Source organism: Osmerus eperlanus, chromosome 21 (assembly GCF_963692335.1).
Source record: "Osmerus eperlanus chromosome 21, fOsmEpe2.1, whole genome shotgun sequence".
Classification (NCBI taxonomy): Eukaryota; Metazoa; Chordata; class Actinopteri; order Osmeriformes; family Osmeridae; genus Osmerus; species Osmerus eperlanus.
In genome coordinates, this window is record NC_085038.1 from 8,627,711 (window position 1) to 8,643,230 (window position 15,520).

Sequence of the window (15,520 nt, forward strand, 5' to 3'; positions counted from 1 at the left end):
GTAGCTGAGGAGATGGAGGCAACTGCCAATTCAATACCAACGTTATCATTATTGATTGATTGATACTGGCGTGATGAGATCGATACTTGAGTGTCAATTTCTCTTGTCTACATTCAGTACACAACTCCCTTCATAGTGGTTGTGCAAACACATCGAGTGGCACAACACCGGCCAACTGTGTCGCTCTATCTTCTGCCAAAATGTATATTAGTAGTAGCCTGGCTCTGCCCTCCTACGTACTTCCGCTCAATTTAGATTTTGCTTCTGTACTAGGTCTGGCCATGAGGTAAGTAAGTCAGATGTCTCCGGTTAATTTTCTACCGGCCAATCAGCGAACAGAGGGAATGGCTGTCGTGTGCTAGTTGGTGTTGTAGTTCCGTAATGGCAGCGGAGAAAGATGCGAGCAAAGCCATTCGGTCCGTTGTGGCAACGCTGCCGAATATCCATAAGCTGAAGCCAGAGCAAGAACACGTTTTGCTGAGTTTTGTTGGTGGCAATGATGTTGTGGCTCTCCTCCCCACGGGGTTCGGGAACAGTTTGATTTTCCTCCCACCCCGGTCTCCGGGACCGCTCAAGCCGCCGTTCCGTTTGGCGAACAGCTTGTTCCCGGTTGGTAGTTGATCAGTTTATATGTATATATACATCGGTACATTAAGAACAGCGTTTAAACAAATAAAGGTGGATAGGCAGCAATGGGGAAACAAAAGCAGATGGGAACCAGAAACCCAGGAGACAACCGGTCGGTATCGATGGTTACATCCGCCCTCAAACAGACTCCCTGGAGTTCAAAAAGGCTAAACCCCTCCCCCTGATTACCTGGGCCCCAATCAGGACACAGGGCATAGTCCCACTCCCCTTTCCATCACCACCATGTGCAGGGCCGCCGCGCCACTAAAGTGTTATAATTAAAAGTTACTCCCGAGAAAGGAATATGAACCTCCCTCTAACACCCCGCCACTAGGCGTGCACGTAACAACTAACAAGAACTGAAAACCAGTCACAGAGACATAGGCAATGATAACAGACAATCAAGGAGTGCACTGAACATGTAAGGGGCACGGCCATGGCCGTGACAATCTCACAATGCCTGCAGCACATGTGTCTTTTTTTGTTCTGCTTAGGTAAGCTGATTTGTCTTTGAAAATAAAATGTATTGTGTGTTTGAACATAAGAAAAAGGCAAATGCCAGGTTTCAATATGCTGTACGCTTTATCAAAAGTAATGAGCAGATGATGAGAGCAAATTCTACGTCCAGAAAGCTTCAGCAGAATGATTTGTATGAATTATGGAAGGAAGTGAAGGTTAGCAAAAATGGCAAGATACCTTTGCCATCCAGCATTGATGGGATCTCTGGGGATGAAAATATTGCTGAACTGTGGGGGAAACATTTTGGAGAGATTTTTAACTGTGTTGAGAGTGCTGAATATCAGGTTGGTGATGTCATTAATAATGATGGCGTGGTCATTAGACCTGATGAAGTGTGTCATGCTATTGAGAAATTGGCAGTGAACAAAGTGTGTGGTCTTGACCAAATAACAGCTGAACACCTGAAGTATGCAGGTGTAACCCTAACCATAGAATCTCAGTGTTACTTGCTATATGTTTCTCTGGATTATTAGCACATGGCATATTGTCTGACTATGTTACCTGTACTATTAGTGGCAGTTATTAAGGACACAACCTGTAAGGTATCAAGCATAGAAAACTACAGGCCAATCGCTCTAGCGGGTATACTCTCTAAAGTGTCAGAACAAATTCTTTTTGATAGACTACAACAATTTATACAAAAAACACTGACAATCAATTTGGTTTTAAAAAGAAACATGGCACAGATTTGTCTATATGCGTTGAAAAAACTTGTTTTCAAGTGTAAAAGCCATGGTTCAACAATGTCTTGAACTTTTTGACCGAGTTAATCATGGTAAGCTGTTTATAAAATTGCTCCAACACACCTGATTCAAATAAATGGGTCGTTATCTAGTTAAGCCTGCTAACGACCATTCATTTGAATCAGGTGTGTTGGAACAGGGAAATATCTAAAACGTGCAGGACAGGGGATACTTGAGGACCAGGGTTGATAACCACTGGACTACAGTATGACATCAAATTCAATGTTAAAAAGAGTGTTGTAATGATTGCCAGAACTAAGGAGGACAGGAAGCTATGCTTTCCCTCTTTTTTCTTGTCAGGGAAAGAGCTAAACATAGTTGCTAAAGAAAAATACCTGGGACACATCATCAGGGATGATTTTTGTGACGATGATGACATACAGCGCCAGTGCTGTAAATTATATAGACAAGCAAATATGCTGGCATGCAAATTTCATATGTGTACTGAAAAAGTTAAATGCACTTAAAATCCTGTGTAAGTGTCCAAGATGGACCAGTGCTAGCCATTTGTTTGTGACGAGTAATGTTCCCACTTTCCATGCTGTGCTGAGGAATTTTATGTACAGATTCATGTGCCGATTAACAGTCAAAGAATACAATTTTAACTGTCTTAACCAACCCTGCACTTAGTGATACCAGATATACCTCCCAACTCTGGAAACACTGGAACACACATCTGTACCTGTTTTAATTATTGTGCCAAGCTATTTGTATGTATGTATGTATGTATGTTTTGTATGTTCCCTTTATGTAATATGTGGTAGTCAGTATGTCTGTATGTATTTATGTTTGTGTGGTTTTGTGTACCCCTCTTGTAAAATGGACCTTGAATCTGCAAATGAAGTAATAATAATAACAATAGCTGCTAGTGAATACATGCTATTTACATTTTCCTGACCTAGTACCTTTATCTCCAGTATAGTCTTCACTCTCTTAATACGAAAACCTTTGGATGTCTGTGCATGACTTATGATGAGAGATCATTTGGCATGATAATACCTAAGTCCTTAATTATTTAGGCACTAATTATTGTTGACATCATAATTTAATAATTTGAATGGTTAGTATGACTGTTTCTGTAACTTCATACAGGGTACCTTGAGTCAGTGGAAACTCGTCATGAAGTCATTGTTAACCTTGGAAAAGATGTAGTCCTTAATTGCAAGCTCATGCAACAGCTGGAGGTTCTTCAAGTCACGTGGAATAAAGAAGGTGCAAAGACTAAACAAGATGTGGGCACCTCTAATAAACGCCATGGTCCTGTGATCAACTCTCCTTTTAAGGGGAAGGTAGAGTTTAGGAACCCTGGACTGCACAACAATTCTATTGTTATCAGGAATGTGACATGGAAGGATGAGTGTTGCTACAATTGTCAGTTTATCATCTACCCATACGAAGACATCTCTGAGAAGCACTGTATCAAAGTTCATGGTAAAATTGTATTTGTAAATATGTACATTTCCTGTCTTCATCATTAATATCAGTTTTACACATTTGAGTTATACAATCATTGACACCACTGTTCTTGTTGTTGGTCCATAGAGCTGTATGAACCCAGTCTCCTCACAACAAAAACAAACAACACCAATGGCGACTCATTCGTTTCCTGCTCTGCCACTGGACGGCCTGCTCCAACTGTGACGTGGGAAATCCCTGAACATCTCCCTCTGTTAAACTCCAGCACTATCCACGTTCCTCACCCCAATGGAACCATCACTGTCACCTCAACCGGCAGGGTGACAGTGGCCCAAGACACGTTGGTTAGGTGTGTGGCATCACAGTCCCCAGGGGGTGCCAGCAAAGAGGCGTCCATGTTGATTACAGCAACTGACCAAGCGTTTGTTCCATGTAAGATAAGCTGATGTCATGTTCTATCACTACACACATATACATAAAGTAAAGGGATCTGTTGAAAAGTAGCACAATGTTCACGTTTATGTTCTTTTTTGTTGGTCAGCTGAACATGTGGATGAGGTCACAGAGAGAAGTCGTAAGTATTGTCATGTTTCATTGTTGACCGTTTAATTAACCCATTGACCGGCTGTAATGTACCCTTACATGTACTGTACCATTACCTTAATCTCTCATTTATGTCTGTGTCCACAGACCTAGTGATTATATCTGTGTGTGCAGCACTTTCTTTAGTGGTTCTAATCACACTGGTTTTAGTATGTTTGTGGAAAAAGAGGTAAGAAAAGGGATTGTTTCCTAGCTTAGCAAGATAACAATACAAAGTAAAATGTAAATGACTGAATACATCTCTCAGACAATGTACTCTTACATACAGTGATGAAACCTGGGGTCAGAGGGTAACATTTGCATTCACTTTACATCTGGTTTGTTTTGCATAGCCAGTCCTCCAATATCTCTGACAGGGATGAAAACATACGCACTTCTGAAGAGGCGACGCCAAGAACCCAGTAAGTCATGATGAATGAAAGCATTTAGTGGTCCTGACAAGGAAATTATCGATGATTTAAGGATATCATTTTGTGGATTCATTAACTGACAAATGTCAGTGCCTTTTTGAATTGTAAAACAGGTGCTTTGGCTCTTTTTCTAATATGGTTAATACTTATTCCCCCAGAACCATTACCACTCCACATAGAAAGTAAGTATGCCAGCATATACAACTGCTGATATACTATAAGGATACAGTTTACTGTATTATATCATGTAAAGAGTGACACTACACGGTGCTTTGTTGCATTTCATCTGTACTTTACATGCTGTAACATTAACACTTTACGGCATGTTGTAACTTCAGATACATAAAATACTGTCTATGTATTATATATACATTTGAAGGTTTTCATTCTTGTAATTATTTTTGTTATCAGCAACACTTTGACTCAGCAAATGCTGCTAAATAAGTAAGCCATCCTCATTGATTCTGTCAACTGTTTTATTACTGCTTTATTACAACACACATTTGTGTAACTACTTAATAAATGTTCTTTTTTCCAGAACACAATCCCCTAGTTTGACTGGTAACTTCAAAAGAGAGTAAGCTGCCATCTCGTTATTTTATCTGCTTTATTTAATTAAAATAGAAAGTGAATGGTGTTTTGGCTTCAGTATTCAAGCTGATTACATTCTTGCACTGATTAAGTTGTACCACTTTTTGATTAGTCCCTTTAACACCCATGAATGAACAATAAACATACTTGATTTTCCTTTTCTACAGTCTCTTCAATGAGTTTAATAAGGATTCAAGCTAAGCTTGTTTGGGGACATATTGCAGCCAAAGGTCATTTATTAAATATTCCAATACTAATACCCCCATGGACTTTGTAGGACTGTATAATACAAAATGACACACCATGACAACTATAAAACATATTGATAATGAATACAATGGACACATAATATTTGCCTTCAATTCATTTTGATCCTTTTTAAAGTAAGTCACTCATCATGCATAGAATAATGCAGTTGTGATGACACAACTTTTAATGAATTAATCATATAGTATATTTTTATCTATTACAGTCTCAATGAATCAAGATAATGGTAATGACAATGGTGAATGGTAAGAGTATTTAAAGATGCAGTCAGAAATCAGGTGCAGTCAGATCTTATTGTTGATGCATGCTGTTCATGATTAATTCTTTTTTCATTTCAGGAACTTTTAAACAAGACTTATTCCTGCTGATGTGATAAATCCACTGAGCCAGAGAGATGGTGCTGACACTACAGTACATTGCAAAGAAATTGTTGAGTTGCTGTGATCTAAATCAGAAATTAATTCTCATACATTTTGTTCTTGTTTATTTTTTATGTTTGGTGGTATGCTACCTGAGGTGAACCATCTGAAAGCAGACATTGTTCTGACTGATTTAATACATACAATTTAGATCCATGACTTTCTACAAGTAACTATATGTAATTTAAGTGTCAACGTTATTTCAGTTTTTATGTCACTGTAAATTTGATTAAAAGCCTGCTGAACGCTTTTTTTCTATTACGACTTTATACAAAAAATGTACTGCCTCATTAATTCAACAAACTTTGCAAATTACCACCAGAGGTCACCATTGTGTAACATAACAACATCATTTATCTAACTCTTTTCTTGGAGACCTCTGGGCCCGTCCTGTAAATGAGGTGCGCTTCCTCTGACGCTGCCAATAGGCGGTGTGCCCTAAACCCGCCAGATTGTTTAGTTACACCAGAATGCTAAGACTTTAGAAAATTGATTTTACTGAGACTTACCATTTGCGCTGTTTACCGTGATCGTAAGCCAATCAAAATCCGCCTGCATGCTCTACCTAACGTGTAAGTTACTGTTAAATGAAGACAACTTTTGGTCTTACATTTTTATTTTATAATAGGCTATGTTATTAAAAGTATAGTGCGTACTCATTTTGATAACACGTTTTTCAGAAATATATGTAAGTTTAGTTTTCATGCTTTGTAGTTTGTTTGTTTGTTGCAGGATACAGCAAATAGTATGTCGTCCGCAACTAACGAAACATCACAATGACACCTATCCTCCTCTTCTGCGGTCTAATTGTAAAACAGATGGGACCTTTTGTTATCAGATCTTCACATTTTGTTGAGGAAAACTGAGCTCAGCATCTGTTGAATATATAACTGCATGGACACCTGCACATAGATTTTCCCTTGAGTTTCCTTACCAGTAGTAAGTGACAAGTGAAGTAGTGAAGCCTTTGAAGGGTCATGGCTTTTCTGAAGTGACAGTTTTTTGTTGTCGTGCACCTTGATGTAGTTTGTCAAGTGTAACCGTAATAATTAATACCACAAACAGTTAGAAACAGTCATCAGACCTGTTCTTGGTTCAGGAGATGATGATCTGACTGCGCCTTGAAGTAGACGGACATGGAAGAGGCTCTATCGTCTTTACATTTAACTATGTATCAAGACAGCTATGCTTTACCTATACGTCCTGTTCATGATCAGTCATGTAAATGTGTCGTTTTTTAGTTGTTTTACTTTGTGGAAAAACAGCAGAACTGTTTGAAATCTATCCCAACAGGGGCAGGATGCACACTTGAACCCAGATGGTTCATGTTGTTAAAGACCCCATAAAATACCCTTCAAGCTCTGCTGTTAAATTCTGGTCTGGCATGAGGCTACTTTTCAGTCTTAACATATGATCTAAGATCAGTTTTACTCAAACTCCGTACTTAAAGCACTTGGATTTAGATTCCGAAATCTGATCTCAGGGCAGCTTTTCGGCAGGTACTTACTTTCTCTGGCACTGTTGAAGCCTCCCACTGTCACTATACAACAAGTGGATTTCCCGGCAAGGCGGACACAGGGGCACAACCACAAGCTTATTTTTCATATAGGGTCCCAACCGCTGAGCTTGGCTAACATTAGCCCTCTCCACTGCAGTACAGAATCATTGTTCTTACAGTAGCCCTGTCACTGTGCATTCATCTCCATCTGTGAGGCCTAACTTAACATGGTATGATAAATGACAGCTTCTACTGGAACATGGTTACGTTACTGTATGTCTTTGCTACTGTTTACAACGTAGACATTCAGCTCCTCAGAAATGTGCCTTTTGAAATTGTGGGGGTCGGTGCAGTCTAGACATCAAAGACGTCAAACAGTGTTTCCAGGTGATTATGGTCTGTAGGTAGGGTGCTAGACGGGGGGCAGATATGAAACATCCCAGGACTTAGCAACCATTAGATCAATCTTATACATTCTTGTTTTTGTTGTTGAGGAGTTAAGTCACCATGGTGATAGCCGTTGGTGTCGACCCCAAGTTATTGTGACTTAGAGGCCACCGCTGGTGCAGTGTGCTGTGCTCTGCTTTCACTCTGCCCTTCTCTAACTCTTCACAGCCACGTGGTTTAGTTGAACTTGCTAATAATGCTTTTCATAACACGTTATGTCATATTTCACCATCATCCTCCTTGCTTTTGTTTTTTTTCTTCACATTCATAGACATAACATATATTTAATACACGTAAACATTTTTCCAATCATGCATTTTGCATTCCATTCCAGACACACAATGTTGAAAATATACAGAAAAAATATACCTGAGTGATCATTTATGCAGAGCTTGACCAGTGAGATCAGCTTGCAGTGACCCACCTCAGAACACAAGCTCCCACAGCAGGAAGCTGTTATAACGTTCATCTTCAAGGGCTGATATCAGTAAAAAGACAATAACAAGACTGAGAAAATAGCATGTTCCCAACGTGTCATTATCTGATCCCTGGGCGTAGCCACGGCTACAGAGAAGGTGTGCCAGAAGAAGGATGCCATCGCAGCACTGACCCTGAAGAAGACCGCAAAGACAAGCCAGACACACCAGACAACCACCAAGGTGAGTCTGTCAGTTAGAATCTAACCGCATTGGCATCCTTCAGATCAGTTTAGGGAATTATGGAGATACACTGCAAATGATAAATACACAAAGCAGTTTGGAGCGAATAATAATCTGACTGTATGTTTCTCAAGCAAGTACATGTCCATCTTAATTTATGTTTTCTCTGAAGTGATCTGGATGTCCATTTCTGAATAAGCGTTAATGAATGTCCTGCAGCCAAACATGTGTTCATCTGCCCTGCCTGGAGGCCTGCAGCTCTGGATCCTGGTGATGGTGACGTCTTTGACTCGAGGTGTGTTTCAGAAGAGTAATTCCTTTGGATTAGCTTCTTTGTTGTGTTTTTCCATCTAAAACAATACAGAGAATACCTCTACCTGATTGGTGAGATATCCTGTGAAGTCCCTTCTCACTGTTGGACATGTTTATCACGTGTCAGGTGAGGTGATCGTCCCTTCCAGTCTGAACGCCATCGCGGGTCTTCCCTTCTCACTGGGCTGTAACGTCACCATGGAAACTGGCCACACGGTGAAGGCCGGCCCCCAAACAGACCTTTTCTTGTTTCTACTGAACCACCACAAGAGAGCTGCTTTAAGTTAACCCTCAGTGGTTTTAGGTATGCACCACAGCCCCAAACAAGTGCAGGATGAAGCCCGGCAACAGTAGCTGTGAGCCACAGATCTCTGCATTAGCCACATGGTGTCCCTGCATGAAGGTCCTTCATCTATCCCATTCAACCCTTTAGTCCTACTCTGTGAAGTTCTACACTGCGTATGCAATACAAAAAAATATGTTAGTCCTAGATTATTTCTGATTTGCGGTTGGTTCTGATTGCATGTCTTCTGATTGGCTGTGCAGCTTCTGTGCCCTCGCCTCTTGATCATGGCTGCAGACATGGAGCAGAACAGTGGGACGGGTCCAGATCAGACCTCCTTCTGGAAGGGCATCCAACTAAACAAAATAATGGAGCACAGGTGAGATTGTCCACTTTCATTAAGATGAACAAAACACAAACACCAGGTGCCCTACTAAAGTATTTGTAGAAAATGTGAACAGTGTTTGTTTTTGTATGTGTCGCCAAAGACAATTATACCTCCGATGTGCACTGATAAAGTGCTTGTCTGTACCTGCAGGCTGCAATGTCACATCCTGGAAGGCCTCCAGCCTGCCCTCAGCCCAGTTAGGAACAGCCCAAAATACAGGAGACCAATGGGCACCCATGTGAGTTACCAGTGCAAGCAGTTCTTGTCGTCAAATTGTTCAGAGGATATTTAGTGTTTATGAAGTGTGAGTGTGTTATGAAGCCTGTATTGGGTTCTCACTTTGTTCTTTCAAACACGACCATACTCTTAATCCTATAGAGACATTTATATAATACATGTAGGGAGTCAGGTGGCTGAGCGGTGAGGGAATCGGGCTAGTAATCCGAAGGTTTCCAGTTCGATTCCCGGTCATGCCAACTGACGTTGTGTCCTTAGGCGAGGCCCTTCACCCTACTTGCCTCGGGGGAATGTCCCTGTACTTACTGTAAGTCGCTCTGGATAAGAGCGTCTGCTAAATTACTAAATGTAAATGTAATACATACTGTGTCAACAATGACATGTAAGGTAAACAATTGTTGAATACAGAGGTGTCAAAGCATTTGAGAACCTATCTGAACCGCTGTGTCTTGCGTTGTTGAACGAGCCCCGTTCCTTGTATCCTCTGTCCCCTGCAGCTCATGCACATGTTGGCCAGCAGCACCAGGCTGGAGCAGAAGTTGGAGCGATGCCTGTGGTCCCAGAAGGTTCTGACAGCCATGGTGACGGCACTGACAGCCATGTTGACAGCACTGACAGGCTTGGGGTTCTCTGCTTTCTACATGTTGTACACTGGGGACAATGCACAGTAGCGGCACCTGACCATGGAGAACTGGACTTGTGTATGCAACATGGATGTAACGTTGAGGGGCAGAGCACCGACCAACCAATAGTCGTTGCCAGGGCTGCACAGCTATCTACCCCATTGTCACATACATATAGAACCCATAGACGTTTTACACCTCAGTACATCAAACACCACTTCCTCCTGCACAAGTTGCTGTACGTGTTTTGTAGGTCGGAAACAAGAAACAGTGCGGAGCCACCACCCATACCTTGTGTGTTTGGAAAGACAGAGCTTGTTAAAGGGTGAATGTGACTTGCTCTGAGCATCAATATTTAGCCTGAAACTTTGAATTGACATCCAGACAGACAGGTCAAGAGAATAATATATTGGTTAGTTGGTTTTACGGGGTAGAATGTGGAAAAGTGCATTCAGGTTTGTTGTGCTTTTAGGAATGCAGGGAATGTACACAGCCATTGAGGGTAAGTCCAGATAATAGTTTCATTTGAATGATTCCCTGCATTTTCTTTGCAACTGTTCATGCATTGGTGTGCCTGTAGATTCAGTACACATACATTTTAGCTGAGGAAGCAAGAAAATGTTTTACATTGTATTAATTTAGCTGACACTTTTGAACAAAGCAACACACAGATAGTGTCTATAATAACTACAGTAGATAATCAAGGATCAGTGCTCAGTTCATTTTACTTAACTAATATGATTTGAGCAGAGTATTCCCAGTCTATCCCATCATCCACTAATAGGAGTCTGGTGGCTGAGCGGTGAGGGTATTGGGCTAGTAATCTGAAGGTTGCCAAATGACGTTTTGTCCTTGGGCAAGGTACTTCACCCTACTTGCCTCGGGGGGAATGTAAATGCGTCTGCTAAATGACTAAATGTAAATGTAATAACAGCAATTTGTCTTTTTTTTTTTACAGAAACTCAAAATGTTGTGCTCACAGAAATGTCTAATTCCATTCCTAAATGCACCCACCCATCATTTGAGGAAATGATGGTTGTCAATTGTGAGATACATACAGTGAATAATTGGACATGTAAAATTTCGTATCGATTCGACAACAATGAAACACACACAAATTGTGACTCCAGAGTCACCATGCACATAGAGAAGGAAGGAACATTTTTACACTTCACACGTCCAACAGCATCTGATGAAGGGAACTACAAATATCACAAACATCAATGTTTCTTACAAAGGTAAGTGTTCCATAGATTAAAGTTATGATGTACTGCTGATATTGCATTGTGTTCCGTTCTGTGTTCAACTTACATTGTACAGTCTGCCATCAAGTTATCAGTAATATGATCATTATGATGATAATGATTATTTCTGAGACAAACAAGATCAACATAAATAGTGTAAAACACTAAACTTTGCTTTCCGTACGCAGAATCGCATGCGTCTATGACTGAAGAAGGCCCCTACCCTAATGTGATGATGATGAGGGGAGGCTTGGCAGTGACCATGGTTGCTGTCATCTTTGTTGGAGTAACTCTGAAGAAAATACATCTCTGGTAAGAGATTAGCTCACTCAAAAAGAACAGAAAAAGATGACAATGACGACTCATTCTGTAAACATGATTCAAAGTCACCAGATTATCTTGCTACGTTTTTGACCACTCATTAGCTCTTGCATTAATATAGTAAATACATTTGTGTGTTTCAAATACAATGCACATGCTAAGATACAAATTAGAGATGGCACCTTGAAGACATAGAGAAAGACCTACTTTTGGTTGAGTGTCCTTTCACTTCTCGTCTAGTTTGTCAGAGCGGTTATGAGAATAGTATTCTTATACCCCATAAAGCAGACAAACAGTGCTAGAGACATTGTTACATAGGCCTATTATTTACCACTGTGTTCATTCTTTTCTCTTCTTTTTTTTGCCCAAAAGGAGACTTCACCAGAAAAACTGTGTCCCTTCCAAAGAGTTTTACATAAAACATGATGTCTTTATGAACTCAAATGATTTCACAGCACTTCAGTATATGGTATCAATGATTATGCCTTTAAATGTCCATGAATACAGTACCAGTCAAAAGTTTGGACAAATTTAAAATGTGTCTAAACTTTTGACTGGTACTGTACATAAAATGTGTTTATTCTTAGTCATGTTGGTTGAATGATGAGTGAGACTGCTTTGCTTGTGTCTTTTAGGAGGTGAAGGATATTGAGCCGACGAGCCGTACAGCACATTCATATTGAGAACCAATGGGCTTTACTCAACTGCCCAACTGGACATCCAGTTGGACTCCCTGTGCTGATGATGACTAATACTATACACACTGGTCACAACTCTTTTTGACCCTTACCATAGTCTGCTTCCCGACCACTTTCCAGTAATATTATTTCTTTGGCTCTCTTCCAACTTCATTACTTATCAATATTGGTTTTCTGCTCACACTCCCCCCCCTCCCACACACACTCAATAATCTATATTTCTGATATTCACAGAATCATGTTCCACCTAAATTGTTTAAAGTGACATTTGTAATGAACAAATACAATGTTATCTAATTTATTATTAATAAAAGTGACTTTGCACCCTTCATCTGAGTTACCAAGAACATTGTGGTTTCCTAATGTTGCTATAACTGAAAATAAACATGTTGAGCAGTGAAAAGTAGTTGCCAGGGCTGCACAGCTATCTACCCCATTGTCATATACTTACATAATCCATAGACGCTTTAAACCTCAGTACATCAAATACCACTTCCTCCTGCACAAGTTGCTGTACGTGTTTTGTAGGTCGGAAACAAGAAACAGTGCGGAGCCACCACCCATACCTTGTGCGTTTGGAAAGACAGAGCTTGTTAAAGGGTGAATGTGACTTGCTCTGAGCATCAATATTTAGCCTGAAACTTTGAATTGACATCCAGACAGACAGGTCAAGAGAATAATATATTGGTTAGTTGGTTTTACTGGGTAGAATGTGGAAAAGTGCATTCAGGTTTGTTGTGCTTTTGGGAATGCAGGGAATGTACACAACCATTGAGGGTAAGTCCAGATAATAGTTTCATTTGAATGGTTCCCTGCATTTTCTTTGCAAGTGTTTATGCATTGTTGTTCCTGTAGATTCAGTACACATACATTTTAGCTGAGGAAGCGAGAATCGTGAGAAAATATTTTACATAGTATTAATTTAGCTGACACTTTTTAACAAAGCAACACACAGATAATGCCTATAAAAACTACAGTAGATAATCAAGGATCAGTGCTCAGTTCATTTTACTTAACTAATATGATTTGAGCATAGAGTATTCTCAGTCTATCCCATCACCCACTAATAACAGCAATTTGTCTTTTTTTTTTACAGAAACTCTCTATTTTGTGCTCACAGAAATGTCTAATTCCACTCCTATATGCACCCACCCATCATTTGAGGAAATGACGGTTGTCAATTGTGAGATACGTACAGTGAATAATTGGACATGTAAAATTTCGTATCGATTCGACAACAATGAAACACACACAGGATGTGACTCCAGAGTCACCATGCACATAGAGAAGGAAGGAACATTTTTACACTTCACACGTCCAACAGCATCTGATGAAGGGAACTACAAATGTCAGTGTGTCTTTCAGGGAGGAACAAATATCACAAACATCAATGTTTCTTACAACGGTAAGTGTTCCATAGATTAAAGTTATTATGTACTGCTGATATTGCATTGTGTTCCGTTCTGTGTTCAACTTACAATGTACAGTCTGTCATCAAGTTATCAGTAATATGATCATTATGATGATAATGATTATTTCTGAGACAAACAAGATCAACATAAATAGTGTAAAACACTAAACTTTGCTTTCCGTACGCAGAATCTCATGCGTCTATGACTGAAGAAGGCCCCTACCCTAATGTGATGATGATGATGGGAGGCTTGGCAGTGACCATGGTTGCTGTTGTCTTTGTTGGAGTAACTCTAAAGAAAATACATCTCTGGTAAGAGATTAGCTCACTCAAAAAGAACAGAAAAAGATGACAATGACGACTAATTCTGTAAACATGATTCAAAGTCCCCAGATTATTTTGCTATGTTAATGACCACTCATTAGCGCTTGCATTAATACAGGAAATACATTTGTATGTTTCAAATGCAATGCACATGCTAAGATACAATTAGAGATGGTTAGGTTATAGATTTCCATCTCAATCTTAACCGCTATAAGTCCTTTCACTTCTCGTCTAGTTTGTCAGAGCGGTTATGAGAATAGCATTCTCATACCCCTTGAAGCAGACAAACAGTGGTAGAGACATTGTTACATAGGCCTATTATTTACCACTGTGTTCATTCTTTTATCTTTTTTTTTCCCAAAAGGAGACTTCACCAGAAAAACTGTGTCCCTTCCAAAGAGTTTCAAGTAAAACATTGTCTTTATGAGCTCAAGTAATTTCACAGCACTTCAGTATATGGCATCAATGATTAAGCCTATTAATGTCCCATGAATACATGAAATGTGTTGGTTATGTTGGTTGATTGATGAGTAAGACTGCTTTGCTTGTGTCTCTTAGGAGGTGAAGGATATTGAGCCGTACAGCACATTCATAGAGACAACCAATGGGCTGTACTCAACTGTCCAACTGGACTTTCCCTGTGCTGATGATGACTGACTGATACAAGATACACAATGGTCACAACTCTTTTAGACTCATAGCATAGTCCGCTTCACTGGCTTGGGACACACCATTTTCAGGAGAATGGGAAAGACTACAGTACATTCTTGTGACTCTTACCAAATTACTCCAGTATCAATACTGTCCACCAGATGTTAGTGTAATACTTTTTACATTAAAAAAATATATATATATACAAAAAAGACATACAAATTGAATATATTGAAAGTGCAGCAGAAAGTCAAAGATCAGAACGGCATAGTTAAAGTGTCAAGGAACAACCTGTATGTTCCTGGCACATAGATTATGGTGTGGCCTCTCCTGCTACTGTAGCTGTGTGAGTTGAGTTACAGAATCACTTCCTTCTTTCAGATGGGAATTGATATATACAAAACGTTGTATTGCCAGTAACATTACTTCTTTGGCTGTCTTCCAATTTCATTACATATTGAACACTGAAGTTATCCCTTACTTCTCAGCGTGAGAAATACTTGTAAGATGTTGTGTGAGAGCGTGAGAAATTGGTGAAATGCGTGAGTCTCACGGCGAATGCGTGAGACTTGAGAGCCCTGTCATATGTATGTATTATCCATGTAGAATTGCAGAGGTCAGGATCTAGCCTCCAAACACATTGTGGAATATAAACGACACAATACTGTATTCGTGTACCTTCCAAAATGTTTAGAAAATTTGACAAAATAATTAAAAACGAACTTTCCAAACAAATTGGCTTTCTAATCCTGTTTCTTTCAAGTATCTATTACGTGATATGCGTCTGTCATGGTAGGTTACGCGTTCAGTTTCATTATGAGTCTCGACA

At 39.9% G+C, this 15,520-nt stretch overlaps 2 protein-coding genes and 1 long non-coding RNA gene across 4 annotated transcripts; all 3 read left to right on the plus strand.

Moving 5' to 3' along the window:
- Positions 1 to 890: 890 nt before the first annotated feature.
- Positions 891 to 5,844, plus strand: LOC134007582 (OX-2 membrane glycoprotein-like). The gene is made up of 11 exons (XM_062447154.1): positions 891 to 1,121; positions 2,982 to 3,320; positions 3,432 to 3,737; positions 3,847 to 3,879; positions 3,996 to 4,077; positions 4,241 to 4,309; positions 4,477 to 4,500; positions 4,730 to 4,762; positions 4,857 to 4,895; positions 5,077 to 5,139; positions 5,382 to 5,844. The coding sequence occupies exons 1-10, from the start codon at positions 1,064 to 1,066 to the stop codon at positions 5,108 to 5,110; spliced, it is 1,017 nt and encodes a 338-aa protein (XP_062303138.1). The 5' UTR covers positions 891 to 1,063; the 3' UTR covers positions 5,111 to 5,139; positions 5,382 to 5,844.
- Positions 5,845 to 5,975: 131 nt separating this feature from the next.
- On the plus strand, positions 5,976 to 12,671 carry LOC134007588 (uncharacterized). The gene is made up of 10 exons (XR_009928061.1): positions 5,976 to 6,167; positions 8,099 to 8,199; positions 8,372 to 8,494; positions 8,639 to 8,815; positions 9,058 to 9,173; positions 9,333 to 9,424; positions 9,917 to 11,280; positions 11,475 to 11,598; positions 11,980 to 12,076; positions 12,243 to 12,671. It is a non-coding gene; the product is annotated as an uncharacterized LOC134007588 (long non-coding RNA).
- Positions 12,672 to 12,871: 200 nt separating this feature from the next.
- LOC134007479 (uncharacterized) lies at positions 12,872 to 15,439 on the plus strand. 2 transcript variants are annotated; one of them, XM_062446962.1, is made up of 5 exons: positions 12,872 to 13,082; positions 13,402 to 13,710; positions 13,905 to 14,028; positions 14,405 to 14,473; positions 14,599 to 15,439. In XM_062446962.1, exons 1-5 carry the CDS (start codon positions 13,016 to 13,018, stop codon positions 14,603 to 14,605), a joined length of 576 nt encoding a protein of 191 aa, XP_062302946.1. In that variant the 5' UTR covers positions 12,872 to 13,015; the 3' UTR covers positions 14,606 to 15,439. The 2 variants fall into 2 exon arrangements, with proteins under 2 accessions (XP_062302946.1, XP_062302945.1); XM_062446961.1 differs by having other exon boundaries at positions 14,405 to 14,447; positions 14,599 to 15,438.
- Positions 15,440 to 15,520: the final 81 nt, after the last annotated feature.